Source organism: Sorghum bicolor, chromosome 5 (assembly GCF_000003195.3).
Source record: "Sorghum bicolor cultivar BTx623 chromosome 5, Sorghum_bicolor_NCBIv3, whole genome shotgun sequence".
Classification (NCBI taxonomy): domain Eukaryota; kingdom Viridiplantae; phylum Streptophyta; class Magnoliopsida; order Poales; family Poaceae; genus Sorghum; species Sorghum bicolor.
Window position 1 is genome coordinate 60694797 of NC_012874.2, and position 23969 is coordinate 60718765.

A 23969-nucleotide genomic window follows, 5' to 3' on the forward strand; every position below is an offset into this window, starting at 1 on the left:
CCTCCTCTTGGGCATCTTGATCCTTTCAATTGGTATCAGAGCCTAGTGCTCGTTATTTAGGCTTCACCGCCTAGAGAAAGATGTCTAACGGGGATGGACCGCCACCCATGTTCGATGGGGATGACTTCCCGTATTGGAAAATACGGATGGAGTCATACCTTGAGGCATGTGACTCAAAGTGCCTAAAAGCCGCGACCGAAGGGTTTACCCCTCCGGCTAAAGACGCCGTTCTTACTCCACAAGAACAAGAGAACAAAAAGTGGAATGCGAAGGCCAAAAACCACATCTTTAGAGGCCTTTGCAAAGAGGTGTTCAACCGTGTTCGGAGCCACAAAACCGCCCATGCTCTATGGAAGGAACTTTGTGCGCTCCATGAGGGATCAAAGAGTGAACGCGAGAAACGCTATCACCTTGTGATGAACAAGCTTAATACATTTGAAATGCTTCCCAAAGAAAATGCTAATGAAATGTATTCTCGCTTGAATGTGATTGTAGAGGAGCTTAATGGACTTGGGCTCACTCAAATGAGTGCGGCGGATGTCGCAAGGAAGATACTATGTGTGCTTCCCATTGAGAAATATGGGCACATAGTAACCGTGCTTCATCAAGGCGATCTCTCTACCGCTACACCAACGGCCATATTGGGGAAGATCAAAGCTCATGAGATGTATATGCACATGAACCCCCAAGATGGCTCCTCATCGGCCAAGAAGGAGAAGAAGGACTTGGCCCTCAAAGCTTCTCACAAGGGCAAAGCCAAGAAGATTGAAGTTGAGTCATCAACTTCAAGTGTTGATGATGCATCCATTGCCCTCTTGGTGAGAAGGACCACCAAGATGTTGAAGAAGCTCAACAAGAATGGAGTCAACTTTGACTCCAAGAAGAAGAAGTTCTTCACAAGTAGCAAGAGAAAGCCCATCTCCGAGATGGATTGCTACAATTGTGGTGAACTTGGTCATCTTGCTCATCAATGTTCAAAGCCCAAGAAGGACAAGTACAAGAAGAAGAACAAAGAGCAAGATGATTCAAGTGATGATGAGAAGAATGAAAAGAAGCCATACAAGAAAAAAGGTGGCAAGAAGAAGGAGCACCACAAGAAGAAGAATGGCAAGGCTTACATTGTTGGTGATTGGCTCACCGACATTGAGAGCTCAAGTGGTGACTCCTCCGGCAATGAGAGTGATGATGAGAAGGTTTCCGCCATTGCCATCGATGCTTCATCACCATCATCTTCACCACCATCTACATCCTCTACACACCTATGTCTCATGGCTAAGGGTGACCGGAAGGTACAAAGTGAGGATGAGAGTAGTGAGAGTGATAGTGAATATGAATCACCTTCTTATGATGAACTTGTACAATTGCGAAACAAATACACAAAAGTCATAAGAAAATCTAGAAGTGAAAATGAAAAGCTTGAACTTGAAAATGAAACACTTCTAGCAAAGCTTAAATCTAGTGATGAGCTTAGAGACCAAAATGAAATCATGACCACTAAGCTCAAGGAGCTCAAACTCTCTCTAAAAGAGCACAAAGAAAAACATGATAAACTTGAGAGTGTTCATGATGAGCTTATCACTAAATATAGAGCAATGAAAGAAGAGCTAACAACTCTAAAAGCAAACTATGACAACCTTGAGATAGCTTATGAACTTGCAATTGAAACACATGTTGCTACTAACCACGTTGCTAAGCTTGATGTAGCCACATCTTGTGATGACTTACTTGTGCAGAGCACAAGCAAATGTGTTGATTGCAAGGGCAAGAAAGTGGTAGTGGCCGAGAGCTATGAGGACACTATCAAGCTCAAGGAAGAAGTTGTCATGCTCAAGAAAGAGTTGCAAGAGCAAGCCAAGCACAAGACCATTGTGATTGAGTCACTTGATCAAGACAAGAAGCTTGCATATGAAAACAAGTTGCTCAAGGAAGAAAATCAATATCTCAAGCTTGGTTTAATGTGTGACAAGCAAGAAGAAGATGAGACATTCATCTTGGATGAGTTAGCTAGCAACAATGACCCAATCATCAAGAAGCTAACTCAAGAGAATAGCAAGCTCAAGAAACAGAAGGAACATCTAACCAAGGGGTTAGCAAAGTTCACAAAAGGGAAGGACCTTCAAAGTGAGCTTTTCATGAACCGTCATGAAGATGGACAAGAGTGGGATTGGCTACAAGGCTCATCAAACAAAGCTCATCAAGTCACTAGCCACTCATGATCAACCAAGCAAGCCAAAGCCAAAGAGATGCTTTGAGTGTGGTCAAGAAGGACACTTTGCTCATGAGTGTGAGGCACCACTACCACAACCCTTGCTCAAGCATGCTAGACCATTTGCCTTCAATGCTCACTACATTGTAAGGAAAGACAAGAGTGGCAAGGTCAAGGTTAGCTTCGTGGGGCCGCCAAACAAGCAAAGGCTAAAGAAGATTTGGGTGCCAAAGCAACTAGTTGAGAAGGTCAAGGGCCCTAAGCAAATATTGGTCCCTAAATCTCAATCTTGATCTCTTGTGTGTAGGTGAACTACAAGACCGGTGGATCACATTGGGTAATTGATAGTGGTTGCACTCAACATATGACCGGAGATCCCCGGATGTTCACCTCTCTTGATGAAAATGTTGACAACCAAGAGAAGATCATATTTGGTGATAATTCAAAAGGCAAGGTCAAGGGACTAGGAAAGGTTGCTATATCAAATGACAACTCCATCACCAATGTGCTCTATGTGTAATCATTGAGTTTCAACTTGCTCTCGGTTGGACAACTTTGTGATCTTGGTTTTGAATGCTTATTCAAGAAGAAGGAAGTAATTGTGACCAAGGAGGATGACAATTAAATGGTATTCAAAGGCTTCCGACACAACAACTTATATGTAGTTGATTTCTCATCCGATGAAGTTGATGTCAAGACTTGCTTATTCACCAAGACCTCACTTGGTTGGTTGTGGCATAGAAGGTTAGCACATGTTAGAATGGGCACACTCAAGAAGTTGATGAAGAAAGAATTGATTAGAGGCTTGAAGGATGTGACCTTTGAAAAGGACAAGCTTTGTAGTGCATGTCAAGCTGGCAAGCAAGTTGCAAACACTCATCCAACCAAGGCCTATCTCTCTACTTCAAGAGTGCTTGAGCTACTTCACATGGATCTATTTGGACCAACCACCTATGCTAGTCTTGGAGGCAATAAATATTGCTTGGTCATAGTTGATGATTACTCCCGGTACACTTGGACATTCTTCTTGCAAGACAAGACCGAAGTTGCATCAATTTTCAAGAAGTTTGCTAAGAATGCCCAAAACCAATTTGATGTCAAGATCAAGAAAATTAGAAGTGATAATGGCAAAGAGTTTGACAACACCAACATTGAAGAGTATTGTGATGAAGTGGGAATCAAACATGAGTTCTCCTCAACATACACACCACAACAAAATGGGGTTGTAGAAAGAAAGAACCGGACATTGATCACCTTGGCAAGAACAATGCTAGATGAGTACAACACTTCGGAGAAGATGTGGGCTGAGGCAATCAACACCGCATGCTATGCATCAAACCGGCTCTTTCCTCACAAGTTCCTAGAGAAGACACCATATGAGTTGCTCAATGGGAAGAAGCCCGATGTCTCATTCTTTAGAGTGTTTGGGTGCAAATGTTACATCTACAAGAAGGGCCAACACTTGGGCAAGTTCCAAAGAAGATGTGTCATTGGCTACTTGGTTGGCTATTCATTAAAGTCCAAGGCATATAGGGTCTTTAACCATGCCACAAACATGGTTGAAGAAACATTTGATGTTGAATTTGATGAAACTAATGGCTCCCAAGGAGCAAGTGATAATCTTGATGATGTAGGTGGTGAACCATTGAGGGATGCCATGAAGAACATGCCGGTGGGAGACATCAAGCCAAAAGAAGATGATGATGTGCAAGTCATTGAGCCACCATCCACCTCACATGTACCACAAGATGAAGACAAGGATGTGAGAGATGCTCATGAAGACACCCAAGTCACTCATGAGCAAGCGGTGGCACAAGCACAAGACATATTGACATCCGCTACCACTTCCTTAGGGATCATGTTGCTAAAGGTGACATATCTCTAGAGAATGTGGGAATGGAAAATCAGTTGGCGGATATCTTCACAAAACCCCTAGATGAGGCTAGGTTTTGTATGTTGAGAAATGAACTTAATGTGCTTGATCTCTCTAACTTCACTAAAAAATGAAGTTGTGTGTTGACGTTGTAAATAGTTTTTGTTTTGCATATCATTTATACCAAAACTAAAATACAAAAAGAATTGTGTGTAGGGCTTGTCTAACATGGTTAAGATAACCCCCTTGAGTGTGTGAAAAAGCTTAACCTTGGATCAAACTTGACAAGCATTAGTTTACTTTCAAGTATTGCATTTCACCTCATATCATGTGCATGCTTGTTAGTTGACCATTTCTTTTTGGTTATTCTTTGAACATCCGTTGTGTTCGTCCATAGATAGGGGGAGCATTCAAAGCTCATTATGATTTAAACCCCTAGCGTTATGGCCATACGATGCTCCTTGGTGATTTCTCTTGACTAGTTTCATAAAAAGTACTATGCCTAAGGCTAAATATTTGTGAAAATTTGAGTATTTGAGAGAAGACGCTCATACCAGTTCCACTTGATGTTTACTTGGATCTTCTTGAAGTTGGAACTTGGTTGGGTGAAAGTTGGGCGAAGTTCAAAGTTGAAAAAGGACCTAGAGGTGCACCGGACGATGCACCGGACGCTGTCTCGGTGCGTCCGGTGTGGTGAGTCTGCTGGACAGCACTCACCGGACGCAGGAACAGTGTCCCTATAGCGTCCGGTGAGGTGCGTCCGGTGCTCAACCACGCGTGCCCTAGGGCACCGGACGCTAAAGCCAGCGTCCGGTGGCCATCGTCCGGTGGTTGCGCGATTTGCAACTGTCCCTGAGTTTTAGTCCGGTGGTCACTGGACGCGTCCGGTGCCACATAAGGAGCGTCCGGTGACCCCGCAGCGAGCCCTTTTAACCCGCACCCAGGGGGTTTTCGTGCAGACGGTTTTCTTCCTCTCGCGAACAGACCGCCCGCAGCCGTGCCCTAGAGGTAGTCGCCGAGCCGCCACCGTCGTGTTTCCTCAAGTTTTCTCCGGTGATCCTCTCCTCCCCTGCGTAGATCTGCTCCAAGGGGCTCTTCTCCTTCCTCTCCATGCGCAGGAGCTTTCTTGTCGCATTTGGTTCAAAGGTTGAGGGTGAGTCTCTTGATCCCTGCCCTTAGGGTGTTTGGTTTAATGCCTAAACGGAATTGAATGTTGTTTTTGACAATGTTCCCTTTCGTTTACCCATTCTAGCACCTTGAGGAGTTGACCAGCGTTCTCTAGTGGATTCCGATCGAAATCTTTCATCCGGAACACATCTCGTCATCGGATCGTAAGCCGTTCGCGCCCGTTCTTTATCTAGTCTTACGATCTATAGGGTTTTCTCACCTCTAGCTATTATGTTTGCTTATACATATCCTATCTATTCCATCTCTTGCAGTGCGTTGATCTCTTTTGGCTCAGTTGTCAGCAGTTGTTCAGGGATAGTTTTTTGCAATGGCACGTTGCAAGAATGTCAGTGGTCCGGCAACCAGCTCAGGGGGTTCTCCAGGAGGTGATGGTGGAGGTGATCCTCCCCGTCGCCTGTCAGCAGCAGAGAAGGGAAAAGGCAAGAAGCTGGCCACCAAGAAGAGGAAGGCCAGTGATAAAGAGGCTGAGGTGGCAGAGGCAGTAGCAGTAGCTGCTGAGAAAGCTGAGAGGGGTGGACGCTCAGGTGCCCTGAGGATTGGGGCCGATCTCACGCCACGGCAGAGACGTGCAGTTCTAGAGGCTGAGGCACTCCATGGATCCCCTCCTGACACCATCATGCTAGGAGGTCAGCGTGTCAGGATTGCAGTTAGAGACCCAGCTTAGGAGGACCCAGACACGGATACAGAGACAGAGGCCCAGGACCAACAGAGGCACAGCAGCAGGAGCAGCCCCTCAGGAGGTCGACTCGCGCTCGTACTCAGGCCATCCCTAGGACTGGTACACAGGGTCAGTCTACCTCCGCTGCTCACTCTACTCCAGCTCCACGTCAAGCACCAGTGAGGATACACAAGGATTACACCCAGGTTTCCGCTCGTGAGATCCAGGAGCTGCGGTTCGTTCCGTTTCCTACTTGGTTTCCAGCTGCCAGGGATCCGAGAGCTAGTGCCAGGTTCTATACAGTGGTTCATGAGGATTTGTACGAGGCTCTGGTTCGCTCACAGGCTCAGTTCAGAGAGCACAGGGTGCTCGACCTTGAGATACTCGGGAACGTGGTCGGTGCAGACATCAGGCAGTACTTCACCTACCTGACCGGTCTCCTAGAGTTGCTCGCCTTGCCTGGTACTTACTATGAGGAGTGGGTCAGAGAGTTCTATGCCTCAGTATGGGTTTCCCCAGATCATAGCTACATCCACTACACATTGGCAGGCACTGACTACAGGGTGATAGCTCAGAGTGCCAGAGAGGTCCTTGGTTTGAGAGCCTATTCCACCAGGATCCACCAGCTGTGCTACGGGAACTTCGAGCCCCCTCGACGTCCTCACGGTGGTGCTCTACCACCGGTTAACTTTGTGGCTCCCTGTTTCCGTCAGCCTTTTGGAGAGGGCTCTAGCAGGACAGTGGGAGACTTGACTCGCCCAGCCAGGATCCTTGACTTTGTGTTGAGGAAGACGCTCTTTCCCAGGACAGGTTACAGAGACGGCTTCACCAGGATCCAACAGTGGTTGGTAGCCCACCTCATCTCGAAGACTCCTTTTGACTTGTGGGATTTGATAGTCTCAGAGATTGAGGATACTATTTCAGAGAGCTTTAGGGGTCGGCGTCAGTTGCCGTACGCACACTGGATCACCATGCTCATCCTTCGTGCTAGGCCAGTACCACTTCCAGCTCACCTATAGAGGGAGCTGTCAGACTCAGACACCGTGTTTCCCCACTACGACCCCGACAGATGCTGAGGGCACACTACGACCTTAGAGCTCCACCACCTCCTCCAGCACCACGTGGCCAGGTGCCACCACCCTCTCCTAGGGGCACTCGCAGTTCAGGAGCAGTTCCAGAGACTGAGGAGGAGCAGGATATCGCCATTGGGGCGTTTGCAGATGCGGATGCCGAGGAGGAGTTTGACTTCGCTTCAGACAGCTCAGATGATGATTATCGTCTTCCAGTGCCAGACCTTCCTTCGAGGCCGCACGACCACGAGGCAGGAGGTTCGTCGAGTGCTACGGATCTCGCACTACTAGCTATTCTAGAGGGGATGAGGGCAGATCAGCGCAGAGCAGCTGAGGAGCAGGCGAGGAGGGACAGGGATCAGGCTGCTATCAATGCAGCTATACAGGCGAGACATGACGAGATCTAGAGACCGTTCCTGGCTTTCCAGGCATAGCAGATGGCGATGATGGCCGCTCTTATGGCCGCCTCAGGGATTCAGCTTCCACAGGTACAGCTCCCAGGCACCTCGTCAGTCAGGCCTCCTACTCCAGCGCCTCCGAGTCAGTCTCAGCAACCACTTCAGCTCCCTGCTCAGAGTCAGCCATTCTCGATGCCACAGCACCAGGTTTCTCAGGGTGCTATCTCGTCTGGCTTTGAGCAGGTGCCTCAGTTCACGCCTCTTCGCTCTGGATTCACACCGCAGTCAGCGACAGCGTCACAGCTCGTGTTGGACTCGTCGGCAGGCCAGCACATCAGTTTCTCGTATAGTGCTCTGACTGGTGACCCTACGCCTCCACCTCTGTAGGCTCCTGCAGCTTTTACGGTCCCAGTTACCACCACCGAGCGCCTGTCGTCGTCAGTAGCTTCGTCTGAGCAGCTTGCTCCTGTGCCAGAGACGTCAGCTACAGCGACCGAGTCCGTGCCAGCTTCGTTAGTAGGACTTGAGCAGCCCACACAACCTGTGACAGCTTCAGAGCCCGCAGAGCCGACCCAGACCGCTTCGCCAGCACGTGCAGCTTCAGAGGGTCACTCCACCTCCTCCGACTCGACGGCCGATGGATCAGACGATGCAACATGTTTTCAGGCCGTGCCGAGGGAATCCACTGCTCCGCCTCCACCTCCTTCGTCTTAGGTTTTTGGCGCTTGATGCCAAAGGGGGAGAGAGTTGAGAGTATGAGAGTTAGGGGGAGCAACTAGAGCTAGAGAGGGTTTTTGTTCTTTTGATATACTTTTGTGTGCTACTCCACCATGCATCATGTTTACGTTTATGCATTGCATTTGTGTGAGATACTCTTATGCTTGTGAGATACACTTTGGTTGTGAGACATGACTTTATGCTTATTTTTGATATCTTTATGTCATGTGTTTGGCTCATATTACTTTTGCTTCCGCGTTTTACTCCGACGTACTATGAGCCTTATGTGTTTATATCCTGTTGTACACCTCTCACATATTTGGATGCAGGATGGTAGACTTGGTTGATATAAGCATGCCTAATCCCTTTGCTCTTATTGTATCATGCTTATAGAAACCAAGTTATTTGAAAACCTCATTTCCTTTCATACTCGAGGTTATTGTCATCAATCACCAAAAAGGGGGAGATTGAAAGAGCACCTAGGCCCCTAATGATTTCGGTGATTAATGACAATGTTGATTACTATGACTAACGTGTGTTTTGTAGAGGCAAAGTCATTAGTGAGGTCATGGTAATAGGTACTTGATGAACAGGGACGTACATGCCTACTTAATAGTGGAAATCGTTTCGGTTTTCAAAGGATGGATGGACATCGTCAAGACTAGACTAGGTCTACATGCCATATGGTGAAGAAGGGCACTTAGAGTAGTTTAGGACTTTGTTTTCCTTTGACCGTACTATTAAGAGGGGCTTTGATCTAGTAGCTTGACTTAGGCAAGGCTTTAGGTTTAGGTGTGGTGCACACTTGGTAAATCTAGCACTAGGCAGCTCAGAGATAGTCCTTAGATCGAGAGGAACCAACTTTGTTTTGGAACGATCACGTTTCGACGAAGTTAGGGTGCCTAAGTAGGCACCAGACGCTCTGTGAGTGCGTCCGGTGAGGTCCTTAGCCGTTGGAGAGTTTAGGTGCTTAGGGTTAGGCACCGGACGCTGGCACCGGACTCACCGGGCAGCGTCCGGTCCCATACCCAGGAATGTCGTAAACCTGCACCGAGCACCGGACGCATCCGGTAGCGTCCGGTCTTAAACTCAGGGAGTTTGTAAAACTCCCCGGAGCACCGAACGTTGCCACCGGACGCTAGGAAGTAGCGTTCGGTGACGTACAGTTAGCCGTTGAAGCGTCACCGGACGCTCGGTGCAGAGCGTCCGGTGCAACATCAACAGCGTCCGGTGACCCCATTTTTAGTGGAAAACGGTTGGTTGACCTTTGGATTTCGTGGGGTGTATTTATACTCCTCCACCTCGTCCATGAGAGGTCTCTTGCCCATTTGAACATCAGAGAAACTTGTTGTGGAGCAAGAGAGTAGCAAGAGCCTAGAGAGGATTGAGATTTGAGTGATTTCTTGAGAGAATCCTTCTCTAGTTGAATTCCAAGAGTGAAGTGTGCATCCACCACTCTCTAGTGCCTTGTTTGGGTCAAATGAGAGTTCTTTGCTTGTTACTCTTGGTGATCACCATCACCTAGATGGTTCGGTGGTGATTGGAGGCACGAAGACCGCCCGGAGTTCTTATGGGTGGCTCGTGTCAAGCTTGTGAGCGGTTTTGGGCGATTCACCGCGACGGAGTGTCGAAGAATCAGCCCGTAGAGAGCACTTGGTCCTTTCGCGGACCAAGGGGGAGCAAGACCCTTGCACGGGTGCTCCAACGAGGACTAGTGGAGAGTGGCGACTCTCCGATACCTCGGCAAAACATCGCCGAGCACTTTCTTCCACTACTCCTTTACTTTCTAGCATTTACTAGGTTGCAAAACTTTTATCCGGTAGCTCTCTAGTCACACTAGGCACAAGGGGTTGAATTGGAGCTTATAGGTTGCTTAAATTTTTAGAGAAGCCCAATTGACCCCCCCCTCTTGGGCATCTTGATCCTTTCAGCGCCGAATCCCACCGAGGAACCCAAACCCCTCTCTACCCTTCAACCTCCACCTCCTTCTCAAAGTGTGCCAACACCACCAAGTGTGCACCACGATGTGCAAGTGTGTTAGCATTTTCACAATCATTTTCTTCGAAGGAGTTAAGTTAGCTCACTAGGTTCTAAATGCATGCATATGAACAATGACACCTAGTGGCACTTGATAACCGCTTAGCCAAAGAATTCCCCTCTTTATAGTACGGCTATCTATCCTAAATGTGATCACACCCTCTATGGTGTCTTTATCACAAAAACCAAAACCCTAAGCAATACCTTTGTCTTGATCTCCATAGGGCTTTGTTTTTCTCTTTCTTCTTTTCCAAGTTGAGCACTTGATCATCTTGTGGTCATCACCATCATCACTATGACCATCACTTGCTCCATCACTTGGCATGTACCAACCTCATTAAGTCTACACACACTTAGTATAGAGGTTAGTACTAGGGTTTCATCAATTATCCAAAACCAAACTAGGACTTTCAGACCCATCCTTCATCACATCCATGGTGGTGGCTTGACCTGCACCCCCGTCGGCCCCCAACTGAAGGTCCAAATGGTTAGGGGGTGAATAACCTATTTAAATTTTCTATAAACTCAACTTGACAAGTTGGTTAGTAAAACAAATGGCAAAACTATTCTAGCACTAACATAAATAAGCTATGCAAGCCACCTACACAAGTCTAGAAAGAAAGCTAACACACTAAGCCACAACAACAAACTACAACTAAGGACTAGCTACACTCCTAAACAAGAAGACTAAGCTACACAAGTTAAACAACTAGCAAGGTATGCAAGTAAAGGAGTGGAGAGTGATTGTTATACCGACGTTGTAGAATAGAGATATATCCAATCAATCACTCATAGTCACAATCACAAGAGAGAATCCTCAGCAAGAGATGACATAAGATTTTTTATCGAGGTTCACTTGCTTTTCGGCAAGTTAGTCCTTGTTGTGGCGATGCACCCACTTGATGGATCATGAGCTAATTAGAAATCCAAACACAAACCCTCAGCGGATGCCTCACATCCACTCACAAGATGGGGATCCTCCAAGCCACGAGCAATTTACTAGAGTAGCCAATTACGATCTCCCATAGAAAGGCTCAAGAACACCTCACAAATCACTTGGTGAGGCTCAAAATAATCTCCAATCATGATCTCAACACCTCCGCTACTCCACGCCATCTAGGGTGTCAGGAAACACCCAAGAGTAACAAAAAAATCTGCATCAAACTCAAAGATCAAGTGACACTAGATGTAACTCTCAATACAATGCACTTGAATCTCACTCAATCTCACTAGGATTAGCAATCAAGTAAGGAGATGAGTGGAGGGAGTGTTCTCTAGCTCAAAGTATGTCTCAAGTATTCAAACGTGCAAGAGAAAAGCCCCCAAAGCCGGCCACCTTCTATTTATAAAAGTCCACACGGGGGCTAGCCATTAAGGCTCTCTACGAGGGCATCAGACGCACTAATGGTGCCCCGTTGGACGCGCTTGAGCGTTCGATGCTCACTTCTCATGCTAGTTAGATAGCTAACATGTGTCTCTCTTTAAACGTGAACTATTAAACGCTAGTGGTCACTAGAACGTTAACGCTTCGGAAACTCCTAGTGTCGAACGCGTAGATGCTATGTGTCGGACGCAACATCCACACACCAGACACTACTCAGAGAGGTCTGCAAACTCATAGGGCCGTCGGACGCGTTTAACGAAGGGACATCAGACGCACCCTCGGCGTCTGACGTGTTCACAGAAGAAACCATACTGCTACAGCAATGCTAGAGTGTCGGACGCTCCGACACGCGGTTGAACTTGCGCCTCTCTGCGGTGTGCTCGTCGGATGCGGCTCAGCGTCTAACGTTGTCTGACCCAGCGTCCGACGAGTGTTTCTCAACAAGAAACACTTGCGTGACTTTGCTCTCTCTCTAACCCTTGCTCAAGCAAGCTAACTACCAAGAGTTTTACCTTGTGCATGTGTGTTAGCAAGATTTGACAAATATTTTCAAGGGTTAAGTTACCTCTCTACTAGATTCTAATGCATATGTTTAAGATATTGATCTAGTAGTACTTGATTCAAGAGATGAACGTGATTTCCCTTCTTCATAGTCAGCTATCTATCCTAAATTCGGTCAATCACTTCTCTATGTTGCAACTGTCAATTTGAGATGTTGCAACATGTGTTTCCTAGATGTTGCAATAGTTGATCTAAAATGTTGCAATGTGTTTTTTATGTTGCAACTGTGGATTTGAGATGTTGCAACATAGTTTCCTGTTGCAAATATTCCATCTTTTTCAGATGTTGCAACATGTGTTTTTGATGTTGCAATTGTCGATTTTGTGCGCTACACGGACCTCGACTGTCAGCTTGCTACACTGGCCCTCGCCCTAGACCCGTAGCGAACATGATGAAGCCATGGTAGTTCCCCAAGGTCTGGTTGCTCAGGTCACCACTGCCTCTCGGGTTGCACCCAGCATGTGCTGCCCCAACGGAGCGCCTGCACGGTGGTCAAGTCGATGGCGAACTTGCTGCCCTTGGAAGAGGGGATGGAGGAATCAGCGAGGGCGATGACGTGGTCCGCGCATGGGGGACGAGGTGTGCTCACGAAGCATTCGCGTGTAGGCCGGCGGGAGGGCGTCTGATGGATTTCATCCCCATCGGATGTCCGGGCGCTAGCACGATCGTTTTTAGATTGGTATTCTTCATTGAGCTTTTTACCTATATGACCTTCAAAAAAATACTTCTTTCTTTTATGACATCTTTTTTAAACTTACATGTATGGCCTCAAAACGAATTTTTCTTCATTCTATGACCTTCTGTCCATTTTTGACATTTGACGGTGTTAAGTGAAGGGTAAAATAAAGTTTTTTAAAAAAATAGTATTTTGTTTTGAAAAAATAAATTATTTTACTATAAAGCAAAATAATCTATTTTTCAAAACAAAAATAATAGTTTTTAAAAAATAATATTTTGCTTTAAAAGCAAAATAAATAAATAAATTATCTGTGTTTTTTCTGTTAGAGATAAAATGGTCATTTTATCCTTGACTTAACACCGTCAAGTATCAAAAATGGACGAAAGACCATAGAAGGAAAGAAATTTTGTTTTAAGACCATACAGATAAGTTAAAAAAAGAGGCAACACAAAAAAGAGGTATTTTATAAGAGTAAAGTGCACCACTGGTCCCTAAACTTGTACTATCATGTCATCCCACTCTCTAAATTTACAAATCAATCGTTTAGGTCCTCGAACTTGTTCGTCTGTGTCATCTCGGTCCCTAAACTTGTTTAGTTATGTCATCCCGGTCCCTAAACTTAGAAATCACCCGTTTAGGTCCTCAAATTTGTTCACCTATGTCATCTCGGTTCCTAAACTTTGTTTTGAATCTCATCCAGGTCAAAACAAAGTGATCTAAAAACTCTATATCAAAAAATATTTCATAAGTTTTTCATACGAACTCGAATGAAGACAAACTTTATACCAAAGTTATAGTCCTCAACACAATACAACTTTTTAGTTGAATTTTTCTTTATTTGAAGTCGTTTAGTGTTAAAAAATTTAATTTTGAATTTTAAATTTTAAAATCTATAAACTGATAAAACATATTTTGGGACCCTAAACTATTTTAATTTAAAAACTTTTCAACTGCAAAGTTGTAGATCGCGTTGCTGCTTACAATTTTGATATAAAGTTTATCTTTATTTAAGTTCATATGAAAAAGTTGTGAGTTATTTTTCAACATAGAGTTTTTAGATTCATCCTGTTTTGACCTAGATGAGACTTAAAAACTAATTTAGTGACCGAGATGACACAATTGAACAAGTTTGAGGACCTATATGAGAGATTTTTAAGTTTAGAGACCAAAATGACACAACTAAATAAATTTAGATATTTAAACGGTCGTTTTGCGAGTTTAAGGACTGAAATAACACATCCAAACTAGTTTAGAGACCGCTAATAGACTTGGCTTTTTTTCTAAGGCCATACGTGTAAAATGCTCTTCTTCGTTTCTTTGTTTTCTTGATGAGGGCCGAGAATACCGATCCTCTCCTAAGAAAACCCATATAGTACAGGCCGTTTTTCAGCCATTTCAGGCCGAGAAAGCCCGTGTAGAGCCCGGCCCCAGTTCGGCCGCCGTAACGTGATGTGAGTATGTGACGCGGTGGGAGCACGGGCGCCTCACGGGGGCGGATGACGCCGTCACGTCGCGGTGCTGCTGCTGCCCTGCTTGCTGCCTGCCTCCTGTCCTGCGTGCGTTCAACTTTGGTGGTGCTGGAACAAGTGGACAAGCCGGCAACGCCAAACGAGAAAAGGAACCCAAGCCTTCATCACCAAAAGAAAAAAAAAAAAAGAAAAAGCACACACAAAAAAAAAGGAGTACTCCTCCGTAGACTACGACATCGTCCGTCGAGGCGGCGAGGAGGCGGAGGCGGAGGCGGAGGCGAAGATGAGGAAGAAGCTCGGCACCCGGTTCCCCGCGGTACGTCGTTGCTCCCCTCACCCGTCCTGCTCGTTCGTATCGTCTCTCCCTCTGATCCCGCCGCGCCTGCCCGCCCGCCTGCCCGCCCGCACGCGCGCGTGATCTGATCTGGGTCGCCGCGCGCGGTGCAGATCTTCGCTCTTGCGGGCGGGATCCCGGTCGACGCCCGACGCCGTTGACTTCCGTGGGCGGGGATTTGGCTGGGTTCTGCGTGGGGGAAGGGAAGCCGCCGTGGGGTGGAGGCGGGCTCCGGCTCAGATCGGCTGCTGTGCTCTCTCTCTCTCTCTCTCTCTCTCTCTCGCGCGCGCGCGGGGAAGTAATTCGTTTTGTTTTTTTTTTCGTTTTTTTTTTTTCATTTTTTTCTTATTACTTTTTCGGGGTCTATATCTCGGATAGTCGGATCCCCAGTGTTCAGCAAAGGACGTCGAGAATTTCTAATCGGGCTTCTGCGCTCGTGCTGTGTTGAGCGGATGGAGAGATTTGTTGGGCGCTCGCAGCTGACGAGATCAGTGCTGTTGAGTGTTGACGTTTGGTGAGTGGTTAGTCCGTGTGAACGGGACAGCCTGATGTGATCTCCACGCGCCGCTTGTTATCCTCAATCGCGTGGCTATCCTGAGAAACAATCCAACAAGGAGAAGATGCAAGGGATGAGCTAGATCCTGCTGTCTGCCTGTGGTTTGGTTGCAAGATCTCCAGATCATGTGAGCATGTATTGTGGGTCCCATATATTGCTGGGGAGTGGGGATACTCAACATGTGATCTGATGCAGGAGTGATTATGCAGTCAAATTCGTGTGCAGCCTTTATCATGGGGTTTTATTATGGTTTGGCAGGAGTAGAGTTTCAAACGACAGTAACTTCGATTGTTATGTTGGTCTAAATGTGTTTGGTGAGGGAACTATTGTTGGGCACGGCCTAGTCTTATGCTGCAGTGCTGTAGGCTCAGCTGCTCAGGTGTGCTCCCCTCTAGTTCTGCCACCATGCTTGATTGTTCCAAGGTCTGCTGAACATGCCAGCATTTCTTTCTTGAGATTATAACCTGCTAGTGTAGCGCTGAAGCATTTATTGTATGCCTTCAGGATGGTTTTGACTCTTCAAAACCTCATATTATTCTGTTGTCATGGAACCAACGTGAGTTGAAGTTCCAAGCTACACACACCTGTATGGTTTGCACTGCAGGTGCATATTTTGTTTTTATTTAACTGAAAAGATAATTCCTGGATCGTCGCATTTACCCTTTTTTTTCGTGAAACAGCTTCTTTGATGTCTGTACTGATCAATGTTTTCTGGTCGGCTGGTCGATCCTGGTCGACCTGGGACCGACCAGGCGATTAATCGCGATTAATCAGCGACCAGGTCGATTAATCGACCCTGGTCGTCCAGGCATATCAGCTGGTCGACCTATATATATACCTCTATATATACGCTATATTATACACAATAAAGGAAGCATCAAGACTGCATTAGTGTAAACCAATATTCCTCTTCAACTTCAACTTGTGCTGGCGCCTCTAGAACAGTCCTTGAACTCTTTTTGATGTAAACCAACATTTCCTTAACTATTTCTGGAGAACTGGGACAACCAACAGCATCTCCATACCCCCCACATATCTGCCCAGTCTAAAAAGCCCAAAAACAGAGCACAAAACCTGGTCGTCCATGTCCTAATCGGACGATTAATCACGATAAGTGGACGACTAATCGGATGACCAGGTTTCTGGTCGACCTGGTCGGGTCGGACCTCCTAATCGAGCACTCCTGACCGACCAGGACGATTAATCGCGATTAATCGGACGACCTGAAAACATTGGTACTGATTACCCAATGTTTTGGAATTATGTATTTGGTTCCTGTACTTATGTTGGGATATCTTTCCTAGATGATTTTTTTTTTTTCAAATATATAAGTTGTAATGGCATGAAGTTGTCCCCTAACTATGTTCTCTATTGTAATAGGCTCGAATCAAAAAGATTATGCAAGCAGATGAGGATGTCGGAAAGATTGCACTAGCGGTGCCTGTTTTAGTCTGTAAGTTCTGCAAGAATCATTGTGCTTTTGTATTCATTATGTACATATCTGTGTTTTCCCACAATTATCTAGTATTTCGACTTGAATAAAACAAGCAAAAAGGGATCATCTTTATCACATCATTTGACATCCATTCATCTCTTTGCAAACTGGTTTACTGGTTTCAAGTCCACACTAATGATACAAAAGAGAGATTGACCTTGTAAATTCTTAGAAGTTTGTTTGGTCAACATTTTCAAATTTGCTTTGTGGGCATCATTACTTTCATTCACGGTTCTCTATATCCTGCTACTATTACATGTAATGTAACCATGATGAAGCATACATAAATGTAATTTCTGACATTTTGAGTTTCCATTTGCATGCAGCGAGGGCTCTTGAATTGTTTTTACAAGATTTAATTGACCGGACTTATGAAATTACTCTTCAAAGTGGAGCAAAGACACTGAATTCCTTCCACCTGTGAGTTCAATTTCACATGACATTTTGTTTTTTTTATAAAATATAAAAATTATGAGGTGATGTAATGTATCTTTTAAAACAAATGGATCTCTTTGATGAATTTCAGCTACTAGTCTAATTAAATACACTGATAAATCATTATGTATTGACTTTATTTAGCATGTCTAATGAGGGTAATCTGGATGCTTCCAATTTGCAATTGCTATGTTTGAACTTTGGTGTACAATATCAGCTGTGATGTTTATATGTCCATCATTTTTCAACATGAATTTTGTTAAAGTTTTTTGGGGTGACAGAGGAGCTAGGATCGCCCCCCTCACTGTCCCAAATAGGATCTTATCCAGAATTCATCTTGTTTGTGTTGCTTATGATATCAAGACAAGTTGTCCAGAAACAGAATTCATATGCCTCATATAACTACTGCATATTCCATTCCACTGCATATGGCTTTTGGTTGTAGATTCCTTGGTATAAGGTTCACTAGTTAAAAGGTTAGATTTTATCTAAGTTAACATTCATAATATCTGTAGGTGGGATTCAGAACTGGTCGGTCCCTGGCTATGGCCAGCTAATTTGTACTATATAAGTAAATAAGGCACTCGAGCTAGACTCATTAAATGTTTTTGCATCACCTCTGGAGGAAGTGATGAACAGATCGCTTTCGGCAGAAGTCTCAACTTCAAAATAATCTTCTGGGCATTTTGGTTCGATGCCTGCCAGACAGCTCACTGGCCAGGCAGTGATCCCAGTCCTAGGCGCCTGTTATTGGAAGCCTGGGAGTGCTGCCTGAGCCAGGCAGCTTCGGCCAGGAGCCAACCGAACAGCCCCTAAGATCTGAATTTAAATATGGAAGCAGGTTGGTTTTGGTAACCAATTTGGAAGTTGGTATTTTTCTTTCCAGTAAGCGACTTTAGTGTGGTTTCTGGAATTTGAGCTCATGAACATTTCTAAATAAGAGATCTGTAGAGGTTATATATCTTCAAACTGAAACTGGGCAGATAGTTATCCCATCCTGCTCATGTAGATCTAGCATATGAGCTTGTATAATTTATTTGGAGTTAAGTTTCATATTTAAATGTGAGTTGTTGTATTGATGTTAATTTTGATGGACCAAATATTTTTCTTGTTAAATTGCTAGCTGATAGTTTCAATGCATGTGTCTTAGTATTGTTTGCATGGAATATCAATTTCGAGCCGTTAATATTAAAATTCATATATCTATCTTCTGACATCTGATGTTCAGGAAGCAATGTGTGAAGAGGTACAGTTCTTTTGATTTCCTAACTGAAGTTGTCAACAAGGTACCAGATCTTGGTGGCGCTGATTCCTGTGGAGATGAAAGAGGATTACCTAGAAGAAGGTAAGTTCAGCTGTTGTAATCAGCATTTTATGATTCAATTGTATCAAGTACCTAACAGTGTTTGAAATTCACTTTTCAGAAAGTCAAATGGCAGTGACCCAGAGAATGATGAATCAAGATCTAGTAAAATGGTGTGTACACCAGCCATCACATTTTAACTGATTGATAACGTTATATAAATGGATATTTGATAATAGAACATCTGGTTTTTTCAGGTCATAAGAAATGCAAACATCAGCCCCAGAGGACGTGGGAGGGGTCGAGGCAGAGGGCGAGGTCGGCCACCAACCAAGAGAAAGGAAGTTGGTTATGTGCAATTTGAAGATGAGAGCAGCATGTTTGCTGAACAAGGTGAACCCTTACCAGGAGAGGAAACAGTTCAAGAGATCAACAATGGCAACGAGATCATGCCTCAAAGCACGCAACCTCCAGTAGAGGCTCCGCCAACAGCCCCTGCACAAGCTACAAGTTCTAAGGTGGAAGAAGCGAACACCAATCATCAGTCAGATTGGCCTATGCCAGATGCCATTGGAAGCATCGGTGTCGGTCCGTCTGGTTTTGGGCATCTGACAGTGCAGGTCGATGAAGACGAGGACTACGACAATGAGGACTAGTCAGGGCCATTCTCATTGTATGCACTAACAGGACTGTTCTGGTGTTGTAAAATGTAAATATAGTTTGAAATAGTTGCCCGCAGCTTAGCTGTGATTGTCTGTTGTGCGGTTATTATGTAGTACTGTGTAACTTCTGTTTTTCCAATAATTGCTTGGTAGTTGCTTTTTGTTTACATGATCGACTGTCTAAGCGTTTTGTCATATTTAACACCGTATATTTGAGCAGGGATCGGCTATTTTAAGTATTTTGCTTTTATTCAACCCAGTATTTGAGCATTCCTCTGATTTATCTTGTGCAGTACCCACTCTGGTCCGCAGGTTTTTTGTTGTCTTATGGTGCGGTCAGCTGCTAGTATAATATCTTATAGGTCAGGTCATGCTGCTGTTCAATATCTTTTTGGTTCAACGAAAATTGTAGTAAATATTGTATGTTGCAGAGAAAAAAAAACAGCAATGCAGACTGTCAACGCAGTAGTACAAAATACGTGGAAATTGTACACATGATTGGGGTAAGCTACTGCATAAATTATAATCAACATGCCATTTCAATGTATCACCTAAGTACAATGATATCCGTATTGTGAACAAAACTTCTACATCATTCACATTAATCACATTCTCAACTCAACGGTTGCTGGTTCAGGGACTTCGTTTGCAGTTGCATTCTTCGTGCACTCCTTGAGATTTTCAGTATGATGGCAAAAATAACTAATTGGCATTCAACTTCTCTCCAAGGATTTTATTCAACAAAACTGGGTTGGCCTTGCCCTTCGATGCTTTCATCACCTAGAAACGACAAATATGATCACCCATAAGACCTCGTAACTGCAGGGACAAACAGTGTTGGTGTTCAATTGACAAACCTGGCCAGCAAAAAATCCTTGTAGCTTAGTTTTTCCAGCACGGTACTGCTCAAGTTGCTTTGGATTATCAGCAATTACTTTATCCACCATTGCCTCGATTGCTGCTGGATCTGCTATCTGTCAATTCAAGTAATAAACTTCTTTTGCATTTCAGACAACCCAACCAGAAGTTTAAATAATGATGAAATTGCATTGACTGAGAGCACAACAATGCCTCAAGCACTCATGAAAGTATAAGATGAGCATCTGCGTTAACAGGAATACCCAAAGGAAAAAAACATGCATTGGCAATGCCGCAGGACGTTAAGTGTATTTGTGGAACACTTCACACTAGTGGCAGGGATCACAATGTTTTTTTAGATGCTTGAACTACTATGGTTCCAAATAGTAACAAATGTGAGCACGGTTACCTGAACCAAATCTTTCTCTTCTATCACACCCTTAACTGTTCCACCTTTGGCAATGAGCTCGGCCAGTATCTGCAAGGACAGATTTAGAGAGGCATTATCATCCATGAGGGTGCAAAGTCTAGAAATGTGTAGACCCAGACTATGCCAAAACATAGAGCTAAAACACAGAAACAAGAGGGAAAGCCCAGTTTAGGAATGCTACCTCCTTGCCGATCTTCCCACTTATTGTTCCATTCTTAATGGATGCTATCAGTTCAGAAAGCTCTAGAGGTGTTAATTTAATTTCATCAATGGAGACCTTTTCATCTTTGAGATAAGCAGCAATGTCACCCATGATCCAGTTGGCAGCCAGCTTTGCGTCAGCACCATGCTCAAGAGTAGAATCATAGAAATGACCAATCTGGGATGATATAGACCCATCAGATTACTGAAATTATTGTGAGCAATAGAGAGAAGCCCCCCCTGGCAAATATGTGAACCATTACCAAGCCAGATGAAAAGGAATTTTACAGTTGCATAGCCAGTTAAAGATAAGACCATGAATGGGGAACTTCTAAATAATCTGTGGACACGCATGCCTGTGAGTCTACACCAACACAAAATATGGAATCTTACATTATCATCATTAGCAAGGAACAGAACATCTTGCATGCTGAGTCCCATATTTTCATAACGCCTACGCTTTGCTTCTGGAAGTTCCGGCATTGACTTGCTGATTTCATTAATATAGTCACTAGTGAGAACTACTTCAGGAAGATCGGGTTCTGGAAAATATCTATAGTCGGCAAGTCCCTCCTTTTTTCTCATTGTAAAAGTTTTCTGATGATATAGACAGAGAAAATAATTAGTACTTGGTAGTAAAAGCCAGCACAAAAGAGGGTTAGAGTTGGGGACAACAACCTGAGAAGATTCATCCCACAGGCGGGTTTCTTGTACAATTTGATCAGCCTGGCCTTCTTTATGGAGCAGAATCTGCCGGGAGATCTCATAATCGATTGCCCTATTTATCGCAGAAAATGAGTTCATATTCTTTATTTCCACCTGAAGGAATTGGAAGAAGAGTGTGATGCCATTTCTAGAAAATAATGGTGGATGAGCAATTGAACATGATTTAACTTATTTTCCATTAAATAATGTGGCATAAATAACTAAGCAGGCAAGAAACCATTGAACTGCAGTTATGCATGTTTCTGGGTATAACTAGCAATTTAGCTACATGGATTCTACCAAATAGCTACATTAGCAACTGCAATTATGTATACTATCAAATATAACAAGCATACACCATGATTTTCCCCCCAGCCCTCACACAGGTTGAAAATTCAAGGCATCATTTAAAGCATTTTTAGGATAATTTAGCCCTCACTGAGAACAAAAATTAATTGTTTGGCCTGTATAAGTTGGTTAGCCGATGAATCATCAAATCATAACACTGAGAGCAAAAGTTGCCAACACAAAAACAAAGAATAACAATCAGTTAGGGAAGTCCTAAAGATATGAGGATCACCTTTGTGCCAAATTCTGATTGCCCAACTGGTCGAATAGAAACATTCACATCACAACGAAGGGAACCTTCTTGCATGTTACCATTACTCACTCCCAGGTACCTAACGATCCTTTGCAGCTCAGCACCATACTCAGCAGCCTCTATCCCTGTTCTCATGTCTGGCTCTGAGACAATTTCAAGCAAAGGTACACCAGCCCTGTTTAGGTCGACCTAGCCAGCCAAAGTAGCAACCACTGATCAATAACTGAAGTTGCTGTACTTTAAGTGATGAGACGCTGTGTAATTCTTTTCATTCCCTCTGGACTTTCCCTGTCAATTTAGAGCAGTGCTTATGGTTTATTATCTGTATCATTGTATTGCGTTCCATATATCATACTTACACAAAACATAATTTCTTGTGGTAGCCTATCACATGCATTTATAGCCAGAGGATTCAATTTTTCAAATAGTTACTCTCATCAGGAAGATGGGACTGCTGAGGCTAGCTAGCCCATCTGTAGTAAAACCAGCAAAAGCAAGGATTATTGTTTGGCCATATTATGAATAGCAGTTGCCCAAATTTGTTTTTCCACTGTAGCACTACTTTACTTTGGTGGCAAACCAACTTGACTCTCTTCACAGAGCAAGCTTTTGCTGGTGGTTGCGGATTAGATTGCCCCAAAATTCATGTCTTTTCATGTCCTACAAATCTCCAATCCTTTCACAGCAAAGCTAGAATTCCCCTGGCCTAAGATCCAAATGCCCCTTCAGGTCCTTGATATCCAATCTTTAATATTTTTCTACGATTCTATTCACTAATCTATAAGTTTTCTAATGCACTGTGGTAAATATCAAAACTGATTTTGTGATTCCAGAGCTGTTATGCCAGGCGAATAAGACAAGCCGAACAGAATATCACGGAATCTTGCAGTAGTACAAATTTCTAACAGAAATAAAGCAATTATTAGTCAGAGACAAGGAAAACCTGAGAGTAACTGCTGGATTCAGAATGAAGCAGCTTGCCTGCATCTTCTTCCATGTGAACCCTGGTGATCCCAAACTTCCTATGCCCACCACCAAACTCCACCGGAAGGTCCAAATCGACATGACCCTTCTTGGCAATGGGGATGTCAAACTGCGAAATCTGGTACCCCTTGGGGAGGTCCGGGTAGAAATACTGCTTGCGATCAAACTTGGACGTCATCGAGATCTCGCAGTTGAGTGCGAGCCCCAGCTTCACGGCGCACTCGACCACCTTCTCGTTGAGAACCGGCAGCGTCCCCGGGTGGCCCATGCAGGTGGGGCAGACGGTGCTGTTGGGCTGGGCGCCGTAGCTGTACGGGCAGGAGCAGAACGCCTTGGTGACGGTGGAGAGCTGGACGTGGGTCTCGATCCCGATGACGGCTTCGAAGCCCTGTGTCTTCTGCTCCGCCGCCTCCTTGGTCGCCAGCTGAATCGACCTGGGCGGGGGCGCCGCTTTGGGCTCCGTGGCCTGCGCACTCTCCGCCCGAGCCGTGAAGCGGGACAGCCGAGGACGTAGAACGGCGAAGAAGAGGCCGGGGTTTGAGCCGGAGGAGACTGGCGTCCTCATCCCTCGGAGGAGGGTTAGAGCCATCGTCGGCGAGTGTGCCGCGTGCCGCGCAGAGGTTAGAATCGCTGGCGGAGAATACGGGGTGGTGGGCGGGGCGAGCAGCAAGTACGGAGAAGCGGAGGGCGTGGCCGCCGGAAGCGGGTGTGGGCGATGACCGGGGCGCAGAGGAAGAGGAGCGGCGGAGGGGAGGGCGTGGCCGCGCTGCTGGCGAGTGGCGGCAAGGGGATTGGGTGCGGGCGGCGGAGTGGAGGGATTGGCTGCGAGAGAGTTGGGCTGTGCCGCTGCTGGGTGGGCCGGCCCATTCAGATTGTTTCCTTCCGCAATGAAAAAGTCCGGCCCAATTCGTCGTAGATTGCCAGTGCTAAAAAAAATCCATCGTACATTGCAAGGAGAGAGTAGTTTTTTTTTTGAATTGCAAAAGAAGTACTCAAGTTTCAATTTCCTCCTTACGCCCCCCCCCCCACCCCAAAGAAAAATTATCTCATCAAGACCGGGCGGGATTTCTCTGTTAGGCCCAGTTTGGAAACATGGTATCAGGGGCAAAAACATTGTAAATTACATGCCCATATTTTTTTTATGGTCGACACTCCAAAATATTCT

General features: G+C 45.0%; 2 protein-coding genes across 2 annotated transcripts; one reads left to right on the plus strand and one right to left on the minus strand.

The window, feature by feature from the left end:
• Positions 14270–19280, plus strand: LOC8057006 (dr1-associated corepressor). The gene is made up of 6 exons (XM_002449602.2): positions 14270–14556; positions 16511–16583; positions 16952–17045; positions 18289–18405; positions 18485–18536; positions 18621–19280. Exons 1-6 carry the CDS (start codon positions 14524–14526, stop codon positions 19017–19019), a joined length of 768 nt encoding a protein of 255 aa, XP_002449647.1. The 5' UTR covers positions 14270–14523; the 3' UTR covers positions 19020–19280.
• LOC8057007 (glutamyl-tRNA(Gln) amidotransferase subunit B, chloroplastic/mitochondrial) lies at positions 19432–23599 on the minus strand. Its single transcript, XM_002450856.2, has 8 exons — positions 22764–23599; positions 21800–22009; positions 21193–21333; positions 20908–21111; positions 20495–20692; positions 20293–20361; positions 19883–19999; positions 19432–19805 (listed from the first exon to the last, which is right to left on the minus strand). Exons 1-8 carry the CDS (start codon positions 23391–23393, stop codon positions 19728–19730), a joined length of 1647 nt encoding a protein of 548 aa, XP_002450901.1. The 5' UTR covers positions 23394–23599; the 3' UTR covers positions 19432–19727.